Below are 19827 nucleotides of genomic sequence, written 5' to 3'. Positions count from 1 at the left end.
GTAAAAACAGCAAAGATTAAAAAACCAAATTCCAAAACAATGACTTAACTTTTCGAAATTTCAAGAAATGAAGAATGGTACACAAATCAGATGGAAGCACATCCGAATGTGAAACAGCAGCACCTGATAAGGACCTCTTGCTGGACACTGAGCATCTAAATCGTGGAACCTCAATATGCAACATCTCCTGGCAATGCAAACCCCAATATCCCACACAGATCTTCAATTTGTCATCCAAATGCGTGGTGGAGAACACACAAATTTACTTATACGTGGTGCTGATTAAAAGAAGTTATTGCATCAAACGAAAGCCAATTAAGGTTTTTCATGATACGAGTAATCTGATAAAACGTCAATGCACCAAATGTCAGCTGGCGAGCTGAACACAGCTCATTGAACACAGCTTCTAGTGGTCCCAAAGAGAATTGAGGGAGCCCCGCTATTAATACATTGCCAAAATTAATACTGGAAAAAACGACTGATTGGACTAATAAACGAAAATGGGCAGAGGATACAAATGATGTTTTAGCTGATAATCAAAATAAATGATAATTGGCTGATTTGACTAAGGTGTTAATATGAGGAATCATGGACAGTCAAGAGAGTCCAAAATAAAACCCAAGGATTTAACATTTTTCGAAAAAAAACAGGTGGAGTCTGTGAAATATTTAATAAACCAAATCAATTATCAATAGGTGTTAAAAAGTTCAAATGAGAAAACCATATGAATTTTGTCTTGGAGGGATTCAGTTTTAAAAAGTGTGATGCCATCCTCCCACTTTTTCATGCAAACACTCACAGATATAATACCTTTCACCCTCAGAGGACACACTAATATACAGCTAAGTATTGTCAGCTTATTGATGGATATGTACAATTTGCACACAAAAAATTGGTGACAGCATTGACCTCTGGGGTACTGCAAATGGCATGGGCAAAGAATCAGAATGGGTCCTAGGAAAAGGTAACCAACTGCCACCTATTATACAAAACAGAACAAACATTCTCTCCATAATTTAACCCCTAATACTCATAAACTGCTATGAGGTATCTTAAAGAACCTCACAGTCAATCGTATCAAACGCAGCGGAAAAGTCCAGAAAGAGCATTAAACAAATGCCCCCATTTCCAGATCTGAAATATATCATCCAGAATGTGTCAATACTACAGCCCTGGCAAAAACCAGATTGGAAAGTGACCAATAGCTGCTGTTCCATAATCCAACGATTTAGATGATCGGAAACCATTCTTTATAAAAACCTTCCAAGAAAAAAGCAAAGAAGTCACAGGGAAAAAATGACTAAGCAAAAGGTTCACAAGTGGAGGGATAAAAGGAACAAGTGGGAAATAGTCTTTAAACTCAGAAGCAGGACAAGGATCATTTACTTAAAATGTTGGTTTTGGTTGGACATAAGAGATTTAGGATTCTCCACATGGGGAAGATCAAAATGTTTCCAGACAGTAGCAGTCTGTTTCCAATATTTCCAAACAGAACTCATGGTGGCCTTCTCAGTACTCTATTAGCAAATGTTCTTAGTACACTGATGAGAAACAGTTGATATCCTACCTTCCACGTGGTCATTTACTTGACAACTGAGCAGCCATTTTCCTGGGGTAGTGGGCTTCATCACAGTTTCAACAAGCGTTGCAGGAAAGAGGTTAATAGTATCCACACGGTGTCTCTGTTCCGTTAAAGTTTGGCCATGAAAATAGGCTGAATGGATGTCAACTTCACTGCCCATGCCAAATAGATGCCACTTTATTGTGTTCCCAGATTGCATCGTCAGTCCTGGGAGGTTCCCGTACATATATCCATTGATGGCTAAATGAAAGAAGACACATGGTTTAGTTTTCCCAAAGACAACAGCAGAAGAATTCCTATCTGTGTAGCTGCTAGTGTTCATAAATTATGCTCACAGAAACTGCACTGGCAGAATCAGTGGGCTTCATTAAGGGTTCCACAGTGCAGTACATTTTTGGTGGTAAATCTATGCATTTATGGTAAATCCATGCATTTGCTGCCACTTTTTAGGGAGTCATGGAATGACTACCAGTTTCAACTCACTACCAAATTCTGAGTTTGACCTTGAGCAACATGCTGGTTATGGTTCCATCATTTCAACACCAAAAAGGGACATAGTAAATTAGCCACATATCGAATGGTGGCTCATAATCAGGCAGTAAATCCACCAGACATAGTGGCAGTAACGGTAACAAAGTCTGGTGGTATTTCCATGGAAATATGGCATGCATACTTTCATATTTGGAATGCGGTCCAGTGGCTCTAAGAAAGATGAATCGCTGAAAGATTCTGTTACAAAATTTAACAGAAAAAATATGCCATTTAGGATAATGTTTAATGTATTACAAATTGTTGACATTAGCATTTCCACAAATTGAACTCCATTCCCCTTTCCTTGTGACAAAGTCAGTTTTGAGCAACTGTTGAAAGGGGTACAAGAGACTCATAGGGTCTGGAGAATGGCAAGAGTTAGTGATGCCTTTCTCTGTGATGGTATATGGGGGATTGCCCTCAGTCTCTCTCCCATCCTTAGCCTGCTGACCTGGCCATCACACACAACCCCACACATACTAGTCAGAGAAAGCGTTGACACTGAAACCCAAAGGATCAGGACTACAAGCCTATTGAATCTCACAACATGCAGGTTACACAGGAACACGCAGTCCACAAGTTGGAAGATGTAATCACTCGAAGTACCACCAATTCTAATACACTTGGTGAAAGAAGGGAAGAACTACATGTGAGTGGGGAATCCAACCGAGGTGCAGCAGAGAAGCCAGGAAGCCCACGAGGGACCACAGGGAAGGCATGGTGGAGTTGGGTGGATGAGGAGAGGACTGTAAAGAAAAGATTGGAACTTGAGAGGGGGAAGCTCAAGCAAGAAGAGAAGAGCATAAATGTCAGAGAGAGGTTTTCGGAGGTGAGATTTCTTTTTTAATTGTTCATTTATAATGCGCTTAATACCAGCAAGTGGTTTCTAAGCATGGGATCGGGATTATAAACTGTTTTGTGCTGCATGGTATTGCTTCCAAGAGAAACGTAATGTACATTATACATTACCGGGGAGAAGGAGAGGGGGAATCAGACTTCGAATTGTCACTTAGTCTCTCTTTTGGCAGGGAAAACCCCCCTACATACAATCTGCTGGGGGTTCTGTTACAAATCCCAGCCTGTATGCTAGTCCACAGCTGAAAGAAGGGAACAATAAAGCAAGACTTGCTGGCGGCGCAATACTCAAACCTAAGGGGAAGGAAATCAAAGTCAATCTTGACATTTGAACCACCGCTGAATCGGGGGAGCACGTGACAATAACTATTATCCATCCAGGACAGACAGGGATGAAAAGGGAAGAACCCAACCATTCTGACTTGCACCCCGAAGCAGCAGAGTTGGGGCATTGAGCATCAGTCATCATGCTATATGGCCAGGAGGGCCAAGCTTGATATATATTTGTTTTATTAAAGTGTAATATTTACGAAGAACCTTTCATATAAACCAATGAAGAAGTGCCCTGCAACTCCTATAATTTCCAGGAAGTGTATGTGAGTGTATATGAATCACTCAGAGTGATACAATAGTTTCTATAAACTGCTGCAGACTAGGGATCTTACACTCAGGGCACCTTCCGGCTTTAGACTAGGGTTCCTCTCACCTGCTTGTGTTCCCCTTTGGCCTCTGCACTGGTATATTGAGAAGCATTCCTGTTGTGTTAAAACCATTAACAGTTAGACCTATAGGCCTTATTACAATCTCTTTGTTTTGTAAAATATAAATGGGAAATAAACTACAACCGTCTTGTGTCTTTGGTTGGTTCCTTGGCCTAAGACAGCCTGCTTTTTTTTAAGTGAATTCCACCTCTCTAAATGAGGTCATGGAAAGAGATGGAATTAAATATGGGTGGCACTGAGATGAGAAGCTATGTGCCTTTCTCTGAGCTTTCCAGGTAAACAACTGAGACTTAGGGCCTCATTACGAGTCCGGGGGTAGCCGTGCTGGAAAAACCGGCAGGCTGCCGCCGGACCTGTAATACCATTCCACCTCCATTGCTGGAATCACCGGGGCATTACAACCCCGGTGACCCGGTAATTCCGGAGGCAGAATTCTGTAAATCCCCATTCCCATGGAGTCCTGTAGGTTCCGTCTATAACAGAGCCGGTGTTTCCATGTCTGCCTGCAGGCGGGTGGTGCTAATCCTGCCAGGTCAGACCTTGCGGGAGTGACACCTCCCGCCTGCAGGACTCTGAATCAGCCAGTCGGGAAACAACGGTGCCAGCGATTATAACGCCACCATTGTTTCCCGACCGGCAGGGTCGTAATGAGGCCCATAGTCGTTTTTGAAGCCGCAGCAAAGTAATGCGCTGTGTTTGCTTTGTGGTGCAGCAAATCGAATCCATAGATGAAACACCTGGCACTAAAAGTGTAATGCAAAGAGATGTGCATCCCCAAACCTCACAGCAGGACAGAGGATAGCCACAGGTTTTATCGCTCAAATGCACAGTGTATACCATACATATGCGTTGCTATAGTGAGATTTGTTTAAGATCTGATGCATTAATTCTTGTAATAGATGGATCCAAATAAATATGGCATTTGTATGTCAAAAAGGTGATCATACAGTAATTTGGCTTCTGAGGTGGTGGCCGGTTTTTTGTGACTTGAACAGTTGGGTGTAAATTATCATATGCTGGGCATTGTAAATGATTAGATATCAGCAGGATTCAGCTTTGCTCATTTGCTTCAAGGCCCATTCACTCACATGCTTCAAAAGAGTGCTCAGTTTTCAGCAACTTCCTGAAGGTGAGATAGTTTGATAAGAGTCTTACGGTTGGCTTGAGGACATCCGTTGATTTTGGGCCATGTACTTCAAAAGGGTTGTGCTGCTCTTTTTGCTTTTGATCTTTGGTGACTTGTTGAAGCAAAAGACCATGTTCAGTATGCAGTGTGGGGCTTTTTCTGTAGGTGAAATGGGCATCTGCTCTCGAAAACCCTGTGCATAGTGCAAAGGCCCTTGAAATGAATCCTCTAGGTCATCAGCAGTTAGAGATTTTATTACAGGTCCAATATGGATCAGCTTGAGGGCAAGTATGTGAGCCTGATTTCACACCTACTGAAGATTGTCTGTTTCTTTTGGAGGTCAAATTATAAAGCTAACCTGTTGGAGTAGGGACTGTTGCCACCCCTTTCCCATCTATTGAACACGTCTTTCTTCTGCTTTTACCATGCTCAGGTTGTGATGTTTATTGCCAGCAGACTTGGAGTGTCCGGCTTGTCTCCAATAACACTCTCGTCCAAGCCATATGCCTAGACTTCCCTTTAACCCCTAAGAGAGGCAGGACAGCTAAGGTGAAACCCCTGGGGTACTCGTAGCTGTACTATGAGTAGTAACAGTGTGAACAATCCATTAAACATAATACTATTGTTCAATAACAGCAACATGATTCTGCATGACACCATTACGGAATTCTGCAGAAAACTATTTGAAAAAACGAGTTGCTATAATCAGTCAGCGATATATTTCATCTATGTTTAGATTCAATCTGCTGTAGGACCAGCATGATCCACACAATCCTTATTCCAACCTAATAAAACCTACAATGTTTTGTAACACTAATCTTTCTCATTCTAGCTCCTCGTGAAGCACATTTCCCGAACTGCATGTCATGTACGATGCACCTGCACATTTTGTACAATATCCCTTGTGTTGACAGATTCAATAAAAAATAAACAATATTCACCTTCCCTGACATTCCCATACGTGTTGTGGTGATAGCGATGTTCTGTGCTTGGTGCAGTACCGTCTGCACAATAGTAGGAAATGGAACCCAATATTCCCTAAAGCCCACCTTGCATTTACTTGGAGAGTGGGTGTCCCTGATACGCAGGGGACTGACTACATAGCCTACCTCTCCCAGGGTGACAATACACATACAAGGTAGACATATTACGTGTAGATCTGTTTCACTTTGTTTTCGCTTTGTAAACTGCCGGATTTGGCTTATCTGAACACTTATCAGAACAATCAAAATACTCTTTAATGAGATATTTTACATGCATTTTTTATATTCTTGAGACAAATGCTTGTTTTCACTGAAATACAACTATTTTTCTGCTGTTTAAGGAACTTATAGCTAACGTGTTGTAAATTGAAAAGGAATATATAATTTCTGATTTTCACACACCATTCATAAATGCTCATAAATCACAAGCTCAGTCGTGAAATTTGAAACTTTACTGCTTTCATTCCAAAAATGATTGTGTCTGCATAGCGCAACACACATGCGCCTCATTATGAGTTCAGCAGTATTCTTCCAGTGGCAAATCTGCTGGAATACCGCCCAATGGAATTACCGTTACCACCACTTGGTCCGGCAGATTGGTGGTGGTGTTAGTCCCCATTAATTAGGAGTCCGCAGGACTCCATGGGGGATTTTAGTGGAATTGCTGCAGCAGTAATTGCGCCTGCGGTACTTCAGCACCTTTTGCTGATTTCTTCAGAAAGCAGAAAGTGGGAGTATTTGGCTCCAGCATCAAGCTGGAGGTAAATCCCCCACTCAAGGGCCAAACTCGTAGCATGGCAGAACGTTATTGGCACTTTTTTCCTGCACCGCCATACTCGTAATGAGCCTTATTGACTAATATTGTGGGTTTTAAACTCATGCAACTGAGGCTGACTAGCATCACACAGAGAACTGCCTCTCCTGTTTAGCTGTGTCATACCGACTGAGGGCGGGACTCCAGCTCCAGCAGCCATGCTCGGAGCACCACTTGTGCATCATCTAGATGCAACCTGTAGGCTCAAAAGGTCTTCGTAGGCACAGAGCGCCTACGCGAAAGCCTATTTGAAGCCTGTTCGAAGCCTATTCAAAGCCTGTTTCAACCTAGAGGTATTGCCCTCTTAACGTTCTTTTTTCCACCATGCCTTCCTTCTGTTTTTACCCGTGACACCAACTATTGCTCTTGTGACATCTGTCTTCCCCTTTGTCTGGAAATAAAATATACTCTGCTTAAAACACACATCTATGCCAAATCTCCTATTGCTATCATTTGCCTCGCCCGCTCACCGACTTGTATTACCAGTAGCGCATCAATTCCATCCACACTGGCTGCAGGTCCCCAAATAGGACATCATTCACAAATACCACTGTTCCCCAATACCTCCACCTCGTGGTTATGAATGCCAATTTGGCACACTGCACATGCCACAGACATTTTCCTGCACATCACGAGAACTTGTTGTTTGCCCCATATTAAAAACCTGGTTGGATGAATCATCTGGCCCCAATACTCTTTTACTAACTTATCCAGAGGTTTCTCTAATGAGAGAAGACCGCCCCACCAGCAGAGGCGGCAGAGTAGCTCCACTGGGCAAATCACAACTGAAACCCCACATCTGGAAAAATGTTTGTTTGACTCCTTCAATTGTCTAGTAGCTCTTCCACATTATTGACAACTGTATACCGCCCACCTAACTCGAAAACACCCTCGCTCTTAACACAAATATCAGAGTTACTTTCAGAACTCCTTACCCACACTGACAAACGTATCATCTAGGGCGACCTTAACCTACAAGCCAACGATACCAAAGACCCTCTAGTTAGTCACCTCTTTCCTCACTCAACCTCTGGGCCGAAATCTCGCCCCCCTTCACACTGGGCCCATCCATGACAAGGGCAACTCCTTGGATTTAATCATTCATGCAAAGCCAACCCCCACCAACCTAACCAACACTCAGGTTAACTGGACCTACTACTACATACTTTCGTGCACACTCCCGCACAAAGAATAAGTAACGCATTTTAGCCCTTACACAATCTTGGTTAGGAACAAAAAACACCCAAAACCGGCTCTCCTGGGTCCTACTGTTGAAACAGAACTTGGCCACTACAACACCTTGGTAAAAAACAATCCATCCTTATTTGCTGAATTATACCATATCACCCTCACTAATGCCATCAACCTCCTAGCACCACTTAAATAAAAAAAAAACTGCCATCCATCTACTAGACATGTATGGTTTACCCCTGATGTGAAATCAAACCAAATCATACTAGCAGCAACCAGTAAAGCAACCAATTGATTTAAATATAGAGAAATATTTAAATCAATTAGAGAGCTGGTTTTTCTATGACAAAGGTGGAAAATTTATAGATACCATCCATCAGAGATTACTTCACCCTCTACCAATCAACAAGCAAAGCTCAACCTAAGTCAAACACCCCAACCTTTTAGCTACAAGAAGTCACAGTCCGGGAAGTCATTGACATTGTGAATGGAATTAAACCCACCTCTTGCTCAAATAAACCCTGGCCGCCTTCCCTTGTTATTGAAAACATCCAGACTTTAGCCTCAATCATCAAGGAATTTGTAAATTCCACCTTCTGGACCGGGCTCCTCCACAACAATTTAAAACTGTTATGGATCATATCCCACCTTAAAAACCCACCTTAAAAATCAGTGAAAAAATAGTTCTTAAAAAGCTACAAGCACATGTAGACCAATTGAAGCCTCTATGCATGAGATAGTCTTGATTTGGTCTAGGGCAGACAGAGACCCCGTTCTCGGACGTCAAGGAACGGTATTAGGCAGAACATAGACAAAGAAACAGGAGCCCTGATCACCATGTGGGATTTAATGGCAGTGTTTAACACTCTAGACCACAACACCATCCTTTCCACCTGCTAGAGTGTTGAAATGGTTTGTATAATTTCTAGGAAAACATTCAACACAACTCCAACGAGGCACCTTCATCTCCAACCCGATTCCTGCCAATTTTGGGTTGCCCTAAGGCTTTGCTCTGTCCCCCCTCCTTTACTACCTCTACACCAAGCCACTTCATGACCTGCTTGAGAGTCTCAGCATTGGCTTCCACTACTACGCTGATCACTCTCAACTCTAAATGAAACTATCATTGGACAATCACACAAACAATACCAAACATTTCATACATCCTTGATATCATTCACAATTGAATGTATCACAGCTGGCTGACCCTTAACCAGGGGAAACCAAACTTATACTACACAGGGCTGTTCTATTTGCCATAACACACACATATATATGCCATTCACTATCCTGTCACTATTGTGGGATGGTTTCACATATTAGGGACAATTGGGCCTCATTACAAGTGTGCCGGTCCAGTAACAACGGTGCCAGCAAGCCTACTGGTACCGTTGGGCACAGCAGCCACGGTAGGCAGACTTTCACGAAAGCACCGGCACCATTATTAACGGGGCCTGTGCTTCCGTGGTGCCCATTCCCATTGGGTCCTATGGTACTCAAATGGGAATGGGGATTTACCATTTACCGATGCCTGACTTCCCGGACCGCCGGTGCTGTAATGCCTCGATGTTTCCGGCAAGCCAGGTGCTGGTAAAATATGCAAGTCCGGCGGCAACCTGTCAGTTTTACCGGCATGGTTACCACCAGACTTGTAATGAGGACAAATGTGCTGTGAGCTTTTTCAGTTTGGTGATTCAGGGAAGGGCAATGCAAAGAGAGAATGCATAATGTACAGTAACACCATCCCACAGTAGTCACAGTATAGTGAATGGCATATTCTTTCCCTGCCTCCAGCATCTCCCCCGACTCCCTGTACTCTTCTGCACCCACCCCCCAATTGGCCCCTTCTAAAACCAAACCACAGACACTTTTTGCTATCACTTGGCTTCATTTTTCTCTGGTGCTTTGGGTGAGATGGTAAGATATTCCATGCTTTTCTCTGCACTTTGTAATGTGATTGGGAGTTGGCGTTGGGGAATGAATGGACTGTGGTGATAGGCATACCTCTATGTGGTGCCACAGAGATCAACATATTAATATGCTGTACAAAGCTGCCTAATATATTTGAATGTTTAATATATATATATATATATATATATATATATATATATATATATATATATATATATATATATATATATATGTATATACTTGCACTAAAACACTCCCAAATTTCCTATTCATTTACACCAATCAAACAACATATGGTGTTGAACTCTTATAGAGTGGCCGGCCCTACTAAGGTTATCTGAAAGCTGGCTCCTAGTTGATCAAATGTACAAACAGTTTCTAATTGGTGATCCCCTACCTGGAACTTAAGCTTCAGTTTCCTGCCATGGCGTACTAACATTATTTTTATTTTTGCCTGAATTGTTTCTGAGAGTTAAATCTTAACGACTCTGTTCAAAGGCCCTCCGCAAATTGAATAGCGCTGTCTCTCTTTTAGCTAGGATGAGAGCATTGTCTGCATACACCAATAAGGGTGCATGTTGGGATCCTATCTTGAGTACATCCTTAGTTATTGCCCCAGTGCACGATCTAAAATGTTGATGTAAATTATAACTAACGAGGGTGCCTAAACACAACCTTGTTGCACATCCCTTGAAACCTCAAAATACTGTGCACTGTCCATGAGTGCCAAATCTCGCTAAGCCTTACTATTATTGTACAGAATCATTATACATGATGAAAGGTTGTTCAGGATAACCAGGTTACTAAGCAGGGTCCAGAGCTTGCTCTGATTAACTAGGTCAAACAGTGAACTTACATTCACAAAACGTTTGACTCCGGATTATCTGGTACTTGGTGAGGGGTACATGTATAGTCAAACACTATTCTATTGTTCTACATTCTAGTCTAAAACCTAATCAGCATGGTGACGATATCCCTTCTCTCTGTACCCATTCCTTGACTCTGTTGTAAAGTATCATCCCAAATTGTTTAGCATGACCGTTGCAGAGTGATATTGGTCAATAGCAGCTTGCAGTCATTCTGGATGCTTTTTAAAAAATTGGGACTATATCCACTAACCTCAAACAATCAGGGATCTTCAGGGTTTGGTTTATCACGGACTGCACCCCTTACCTTTACATTCAGTTTGTCAAAATCTGTCTGGATGTCATTCTGGGCAAGTAACACTTCATGTTCATTGCATCGCAATTCACCTTACTGCCTCTGCGACAGTAATAGGACATTCTGGTGAGTTGAAGCTTGCTCCTAAATTCGGAGGCCTATTATTGGCAGGTCTTTGTCAGCTTCATATAACTGGGCAAAAAATTCAGTCCACAGCATAGCATATATTTCTGAGGTGATTGATCGACTTCCTGTCAGCAATGATAGCAGTCTTAAAAAAAGAGATCTCACCGCTGGGTGTCCAGATATGTGAATTCTTTCATTCACAATATAGCTTTGTATCCCTTTTGGTTTGATCTAATTTGTTCTATATTTCATTCCTCGGTTTTGATTTCAGTGAAAATGGTTAATTTGATTTGCCAATACTCTTCATCAAACCAATGACCTCTCTCCTGCTTCTAGCCTTTTCCTTCTTTGAGGATTGAGCTGAGAAGAGCCTGTCGCCTTCACCAAACATTAACATGCCTATATGATTATTTCTGTAAGAGATGTCTGAGTTCAAATACTAGCAACTATCTTATTCCTCATGATTCTTACTTTCGTGGAATGCAAGACATTATCAGCCATGCTAGGAGAATGATCTAAACTCCCATTGTGAGACAATATGTTTCTGATCACATTCCTTAGGATAACCTCAGAATTTACAACTATTTTCTATGAATCCTGATTTACCAGTGCACAGTCTACTTAGGATACAGCCACATTCAAAACATAGATGGGTGCATCCGGGGTATCAAAGGATCTGTATCCATGTATTGTGCTGTTTCCTGTTATCATCGTATATTCCAGCAATGCTTTACCCACCTTGTACCATTTCAACTTTTTAGTGACAATTGGGGGTATGTTACATCCATCTAATATCATGAAAAATACCTACACATATCAAGTGATGTGTCTAATTTTTGCATTAGAATATCCTTTAGCTATATAGCAGAGAGGCTTCCAAAGAACACAGAACTCATCCAAATTTGAGACCAGCGGCAAAAGTCTCTCGAAGCTACCCGTGCATTTATCAGCTGCAAAAATTGTAGAAATTGATAATGATTAGGAAACATTACAGCTTTTACCTTGTCCGCACAGTGAGCCTCATTACGTGTCCGGGTCCGGGTGGTCGGAATGGGGACTTACCGGGTCATTCCAACCTTGGAGGTCTCGGTAAGTCCCCATTCTGAAAACCATTCCCCATTCCCATTCGAGCCCCCATATGGCTCAATGGGAATGGGGAAGGAGCTAATAACGGGCCCGCAAATTGCGGGCCCGTTATTAGCTCCCTGTTCCCTTAACAGGTCCCGCTAAGGGCGGCTGGTAAAACCAGCCGGCCCTAGTAGGACCCGCTAAGGGACCTCGGAATGTGGCGGTAGGGGGTTAATGTCACCGGCATCCTTACCAGTGCCGTTAACCCCCTACCGCCGTACTCGTAATGAGGCCCAGTATGTTTTCATCATCAACATATATTTCCTGAAATACCCAAATCGGGGCATGCGATAGTCATATAAGTCATATGTTCTCCCCTCAGCATTCCAGGTGTCTTGTTTTTCATCTGTAACATAACCATTCATTTGGGTAGGCTCTAGTGACCATATTTCTTGAAGCACTTTAATCTCATATTTCCTGATCCAATCTACCCAATCAGAATGTGCTAAAGACTTTATTCAACTTGCAATATTCAAATAAAGACCAGCTGGTTAGGAGTCTTTTCATTTCCACTTTACTATCCTATCTTGATGGGTGATTATTGCAATATCCGGGTCCGGGTGGTCGGAATTATTGCAATATCCGGGTCCGGGTGGTCGGAATGGGGACTTACCGGGTCATTCCAACCTTGGAGGTCCCGGTAAGTCCCCATTCTGAAAACCATTCCCCATTCCCATTCGAGCCCTCATAAGGCTCAATGGGAATAGGGAAGGAGCTAATAACGGGCCCGCAAATAGCGGGCCCGTTATTAGCTCCCTGTTCCCTTAACAGGTCCCGCTAAGGGCGGCTGGTAAAACCAGCCGGCCCTAGTAGGACCCGCTAAGGGACCTCGGAATGTGGCGGTAGGGGGTTAATGTCACCGGCATCCTTACCAGTGCCGTTAACCCCCTACCGCCGTACTCGTAATGAGGCCCAGTATGTTTTCATCATCAACATATATTTCCTGAAATACCCAAATCGGGGCATGCGATAGTCATATAAGTCATATGTTCTCCCCTCAGCATTCCAGGTGTCTTGTTTTTCATCTGTAACATAACCATTCATTTGGGTAGGCTCTAGTGACCATATTTCTTGAAGCACTTTAATCTCAGATTTCCTGATCCAATCTACCCAATCAGAATGTGCTAAAGACTTTATTCAACTTGCAATATTCAAATAAAGACCAGCTGGTTAGGAGTCTTTTCATTTCCACTTTAGTATCCTATCTTGATGGGTGATTATTGCAATAGTTTTCCACTTGGGTATTACCAGCTCATACATTAATCTTTTCAAAGACTTTAAGGACATCTTTCTACTCCTTACCCCACTTTGCCCACAAGGCAGTGTGCACGATTGCCAGACATGAATACACAATGCCCAGTTTCTAGGGAAACTAGCAGAAACACACTCACAATGAACAAGCAACGTTTCACATATAATTGAACAAATGCAACAATCTGATCAATAGCTAATAGTGCATATTGCTATAAATGTTGTTATTCTGTTGCAGGCTGAGATTGTAATGTACTTTCAGAGACACGGTCTCCACCAGTAAACTATGATCTCTGTGATATTTGCAGTTTGGATGCGTGGACTTGGGGGGGTGGGGAATAAAGTTTGCTCTCAACTCTTTCATGCACTCCCTTTATCAAATGAGCATGCATCTCCATGCAGGGGTAGATGCTGAAATCCCTATGCATTCCACCTGGTGCTTGTAACTGCATAAATGAGGCCAATTTCAAAGGTACTCATGTATATACTGTCTGCTGTGCAAATAAATGGTGGGCAGCATTTACAATTATATTTGTGAATTGGTTTAAACCAGTATGGAAACTTGAAACTGCCTAGATTTTCATGTATGATATACACCAATTTACAAACACAATGAAAAACATAATGAAAATAGTTTATGTTAGGGAGTGTGGGCCTCTCTGTGCCATTTATGTTTTTATTTTTTTTAATGAGCCTGTTAAAGAAAATTCAGAAGGCCAATGACGCGTAATCTCGTAATTGAAGCACATAGGTAGCAACAGTCCATATCAATCAATAGCCTCCAGCAACGGACACATTCAGAACCCCCTTCTCGTGAGATTCTACATTCTCATTCTAGGACTCATTCTTATGCTAAACCATGTGAAGTTGAGTGCAAGATGGATGGGGTCTCCAGGGTACACTGGATGAAACTCCAAGGTGTAATCTGTCCTACCGGTCATTCATTGCCACCAGCACTGGTATTATTCCTAGTGTTGACAATGGAAAGCAAGAATTTTTAATAATGGAATGAAGTACTATAAAAAATACTCTTTGATTTATTGAACTCCCAGGTTTCTCTGATGATGTGACACTAATATGGCTACCCATCCCATCATAGAAGCAGATGCCCTCCTTTTAACAGGGACTTCACAAACATAACCAAACTGGAACCTAGTTAAGATAATTTGTTAAGGGAAGACCCACAACAGCCAACACACAGCAGAGACAATTTGGGTGAAACATGGCCTTTCCCCTCAAAAATAGGCAGGCTTGTTAAAGCCTCCTAAAACCGAAACAGAATAAAGTACTAGAAAAAAGGACATGTTTTAAGGCCAGTGGTGGTATAACAGTGTCTCCATGCCATTAATAAAGTCATATAATCACCACTAGTAAAAAACAGACATTTTAAAGCATTTCACAGAGGCTTTCTATTACGTATGTCAATAAGTAGACAAAGTCCATGGCCAAGCATGCACAATAGGTTTACAGAAGAACTTGTAAACTATTGCATCAATAGATCAACCAATGGACCTGGTAGTATCTTCCAGATAAGCCCCTATCCACAAAGTTTTGGAAGGAAACAGCAAAAGGGGTAAAAATGCACCCATTAAGTCAAGTGCTCCACATCTGAAAAACATCTGAAAAGTACAAAACACATTAACATTACCGACTTTGCTAGCAGAGTCTGAAGGAATAGATTTAGATTAACAGACCACAACAAAAACAAAGAAAGAATCACGTTTATATTCCACATACAAGGAAGCCTACGTTGATGAGAGTCAAAAAGCTGTCTCAATGAGATGACTGAGCTGCCCATACTCCCCCAAAGGAAACTCCTCCATCAGAAACCTCCTGGGAGAATTATCTGACCTACTAATATTAACTGAGAAAAAGAACATCAAAGTTAGCAAATCAGCCAAAACATGTACTGCTTGAACTATATCCACCCTAAATGGTATTCAAGTTCTATTGAACACAACAGTGAACTCAGAAATTATTTACAGCGCCATAGGACTCCAAAGGCCTTAGGGTCCAAGAGTCCCAAAGGAAATCTGAAGCCAGTCACGAATGTCTAACGGCTGGTAATTGAAGAAAAAATATCCACCTGGAAGAACCTTGTTTGATTCAAAAGATGCCCAAACAACCTTGGACAAAGACACCATTAGCTGGAGTCCAACCAATCATGAGAGCACTAATCTGCAACCGCATTGTAACTTCTGGGTAGACACTTTGCTCGCACCTTGATGTGATGAAGAAGACAACACTCTAAACATTTTTGGACTGATCCTAAGGAATTTTGAACTTGGTTCCATGTACACCATCGATATAATGAACTGTGGAAAACATCCCAATCTAGAGCTCAATACAGCAGTGGATGTGGTTCTTGGTGAAGCAATGGGACACAAATTAATCTGCAAAAACGTATGTGTGATAAGGGCTTCAGATGAGGACATCGACACCCATTGAAGACTGAATCATGCCTGGCACATTTTCTTTGGTGGCTGGCATCTGATTCTAATAATAGATTTGGTAATGACCCAAGAAACGATGATCTGAGCCCAAAAGCCCCTTTCCATCAAACTGCATGTAACTTAACTTTCGTCTGAAGAAGCACGGCAGCCTTTTCTGTGATATGGATTTGCTAGCAGGAATCCATTTTCTGATTTGGTCGAATTCACCTAATCAGAGAAGGGGTAGGTGGCCTGGGCACACTGACGTTATGGCCAGTCAGTAGACCAGCATTTTCTACATGTTCTAATTGACTAAAATAACCTGAATTCAAGGCAGTCAATGCCCACAGAACATTCTAACCACATGATTGGCTGAAATATTTGTGCACCACTTTTGCAGATTAAGGTGGGCTGATGGTCACTTTTTTAACAAAGTGGCAGGTGGAACTAAAAAGGCAAAACCCAACTCTTCCCCTGCAGAAATGTTTCTGATACCTAGTAAAGACACAAACTCAACTATTGGATTCACGAATAATTGTCATCATTCCACTGCTTAGATGACATATTATACAGTATGCAATATGTGCTTGACACCTTGGGAAAAACAAACAAACTGTCTTCCATACAGCATATGTTCAGTAGCCTCCAAAGGATTTACCATAAAAGCCAACACAATGTGCTAAATATATTGCGAAGCTCTTGATTATGTGCTCACCAATTTCCAGTATTTTAAAAAGACTTCTTTAACAGTCAAACATAGAATGACGCTGAAACAAATATCTACAATAGGCTTCAAGAAGCTTACCATGCATGTTATTGCTTTCTTGAAAATCCTCATCCTCTTTGTCAACGTCAGCAGTGCAGTAGGTCCCAATGTTGTCATCCAAATACCAACTGAGATTTTCATCAACTACCGAAAACATCAGGATGAACTCAGTTTCTGGCAATGGTTCTGCCTGCTTACAGAGAACACCTAAAATAAACATAAATATGAATTCATGTATGGTGATTATAGGTGCAGGTAAGGTACAAGCAATAGCATAACGTGTTTATATGTTAGCAGTTTAATTACTCAAATTATTAAGTCATGCTATGAGTGCAGGCATTTTGTAGCACTGGGTATTGTTTTATGACATGGGTACTGCCGATCAACTCTTAGTAAACCATGAGAAGCATCTATGATAGAAAAACATTGGTGGGTTTAGTGAGAAGCTCCCTCTGACAGAGAGATCATGTCATAAAGATGGCCATTGTTTCTTCATTTTTATATGTTCAAAGCATCAACTTGCAGTATTAAACAGCAGCAGGTTTTCATGTTTGCCATGTTTCCAAACTTCAGCAGTTTAAGAATGCTCCTCCTGTGATATCATAGGCTCTGCATGTGAGGAAATGGTGCATCAGTATCTCTTGCAACTAATCTCTTTTGCGCTTATTCCCGAACTCCACTGATGATCCTTGCCAGTGCTGACGAAGGAATGTATTCATCGGCACCTTGTTATACTCCGGTTTGGTTTGGGGACAATGCACTCAAGCTGGTAAGAATATATTGTACCAGCTGTGTCCCCCGGCGGAGGTGAAATCCTCCAGTCACTCACTGATTACGTTTTCCATTGTTCCTCACGTTTCACAGATGTACGACTTTACATGAAGTGTGCTCCAATTGCTTCCTTCTAAGCCATAACTACACCTTTTGCTGACTGCCCTCTCATATGCTGTATTCTGGTGCCCGTCTCCCTCACTTGGCTGACTGCTTCCCGTCACTCAGCGTCACATATCACATAACTCCCCAACTTAGTCTGAGCTTCAGTGGCTTAGTCAATACTGACACCCGGTGTTGAAATAAGATATAGCATACCTCATACTTATTTGAACTTTTTTATTTCTGGCTCACAATAACTACTTTACACTACAGATATGGGTGATAATACCAAGGTTTCACCTATATTAGACAATTCTTCATTCAACTCTTGCTTGGAGAAGATTTTAGAGGAGCTCAGCAATATCTGCTCCTCCATTTCAAGACGACTCTTGTTCCTCCAACATTCAGGAAAAAAATCAAAGACTTCAAGCATGAGATCAAAATGTTCTCAGGCAGATTAGAGGAGACAGAAGGAAAAATCTCCTTTGTTGAACATAGGTTAAAAGGTCTTGAATGCATGAAACAAACAATTCTTCAACTGGAGCTTGACAACACTGAATTGGAGGCCAGAACTCGTAGAGATAATCTGCGCTTTTACAAGATCACTGAGAAAATAGAATCTGATGGCAATATAAATGTTCTCACTAAATGGATCCCATCAGCCTTAGGTATCACTTTTTCACCTCCATTGGAACTCCAACGTGCTCATTGAATAAGGCCTCAGTTTTCTATGCCTAGACCCTTTATTGCTTGCTTTCGAAAACACCAGCAAGCATGCTAAACTTTTCTTGCTGCCTCGAAAAACTCCCCTATTCTTTTTCAAGGTCAAAAACTCTTTGTCTGACCAGATTTTTCCAAACTCACTCAAGCCAAAAGAAAAAGATTTCTAGATATGAGACCTCTCATCAAAATCCTTGGCATCAGATATGGACTGCTTGAATCTGTGAAAATGATCATTACAATCCCAGATGGTCTGACTAAAGAATTCACGGAACCTAACTATCTCTTCAATCTATTCCAGTCTCTTCATTATTCTCCGATGGATACTTCTTATTCTTCAGATTCAACATCTTGCTCTTCTAAACCATACCCTCATCCTTAACTGCTTTCTTATAAAAGAGCAAAGAATCTACAAAGCAAGTTTAACGTTTCACGAAGCAGATCTGTTTCTTCAATCCCTTTGGCTTCTCCCAATCCTAGCGCTCCAGAGTCAAATCTAGATCACCTATTAAAAACACAGAACCTGCTCTTGCTGCCTTACAATCTTGAATACAATTTAACTCTCCTACATACTCTGACTTGATTCATTCATGTTCACAGACTACCTATTTCAATCTATTTACTTAGTTGTGATATTGTTGGTTGGTTACTTTATATGTTGCCCTATTTTTCTTATAATATTGTTAGTTGTCATTATCTCCTGTTCTCTAGTTTTTCTTCACTTTTGCTTTGTTTGTCACACTGCCCTAGTATCTCCCATGGTTTTTTGCTGTTATTGTCATTCTATAAGGATTCTCTCAGTTTTTCCTGTTGTTACTTTTCAACATTCCCATATTAAATCTAGTAGAATTTTTTCATTACTTTATATGTCCTTTTCCCTTTTGTCCCTCTATCATCCTTCTGTTCTTCCCTATACATCCTAACATCACCACAATGCATGGAAGTCAATGCTTTGCTTGTTCTCCAACTACTATAATGTCATCTTATGTGTCTGCAATACAGCATTTATTTTCGCTGCACCCTTTGGTCAATTGTTCTATCATTTTACAATCATCAATGTCTATTAAGTTTGTCACTTGGACCGTTAAGGGGTTAAATCATCCCATTAAATGCCATAAAGTTATTAGTCAACTTGCAAAATGTAACCTTGACATCACCTGCCTTCAAGAGACTCACCTGAACCATGACAGCAAAACTACAAAATTAAAACTTCTTGGATTAGTCATACCCTTTTTTCAAATGCCCCAGATAAAAATGGTGGTGTCCCTATTTTGATCAACAGACGCTTAACCTTCTCTTTTTCCAATGAAGAAAAGGACCGGAAGGCTGCTGGATCATTGATAATGCAATTCTTAACAACCTACCAGTGACTATAATTCTAATTCATGTACATGGCCCTACCGCTTCTGACCCCCTTTTCTGGTCCAACCTCAAATTGAAACTTGTGCAGAAAAATTGTGATAGACTTATTTTGACTGGAGACGTTAACCATGTTTTTGATTTCACTCTGAATCGTAAATCTACTTCCAATTTTGTTGATTCCAAATCTCGTTTTAATTTTCTCAATTTGCTGAATAACCTTAATTTGGCATTTCTGTCATCCTGGTGTGAAAGAATGTACCTTTTACCCCCCCCCTCCCACCATTCCTTTTCTA

At 41.4% G+C, this 19827-nt stretch overlaps 1 protein-coding gene across 1 annotated transcript in view; it reads right to left on the bottom strand.

Moving 5' to 3' along the window:
- The window catches only part of CP (ceruloplasmin), a 536222-nt gene that overhangs the window by 417735 nt on the left and 98660 nt on the right, over positions 1–19827 (bottom strand). The window contains exons 4-5 of the mRNA XM_069618363.1: positions 16619–16786; positions 1568–1822 (exon numbers count right to left, since the gene is read on the bottom strand). Coding sequence (XP_069474464.1) covers positions 1568–1822; positions 16619–16786 — 423 coding nt within the window. The remainder of the gene's footprint in view (positions 1–1567; positions 1823–16618; positions 16787–19827) is intronic.

Source organism: Ambystoma mexicanum, chromosome 10 (genome assembly GCF_040938575.1).
Source record: "Ambystoma mexicanum isolate Mex_15411 chromosome 10, UKY_AmexF1_1, whole genome shotgun sequence".
Lineage (NCBI taxonomy): Eukaryota > Metazoa > Chordata > Amphibia > Caudata > Ambystomatidae > Ambystoma > Ambystoma mexicanum.
Note: the sequence above shows the minus strand (reverse complement) of the source record. Positions and strands in the feature narration are given on the sequence as shown.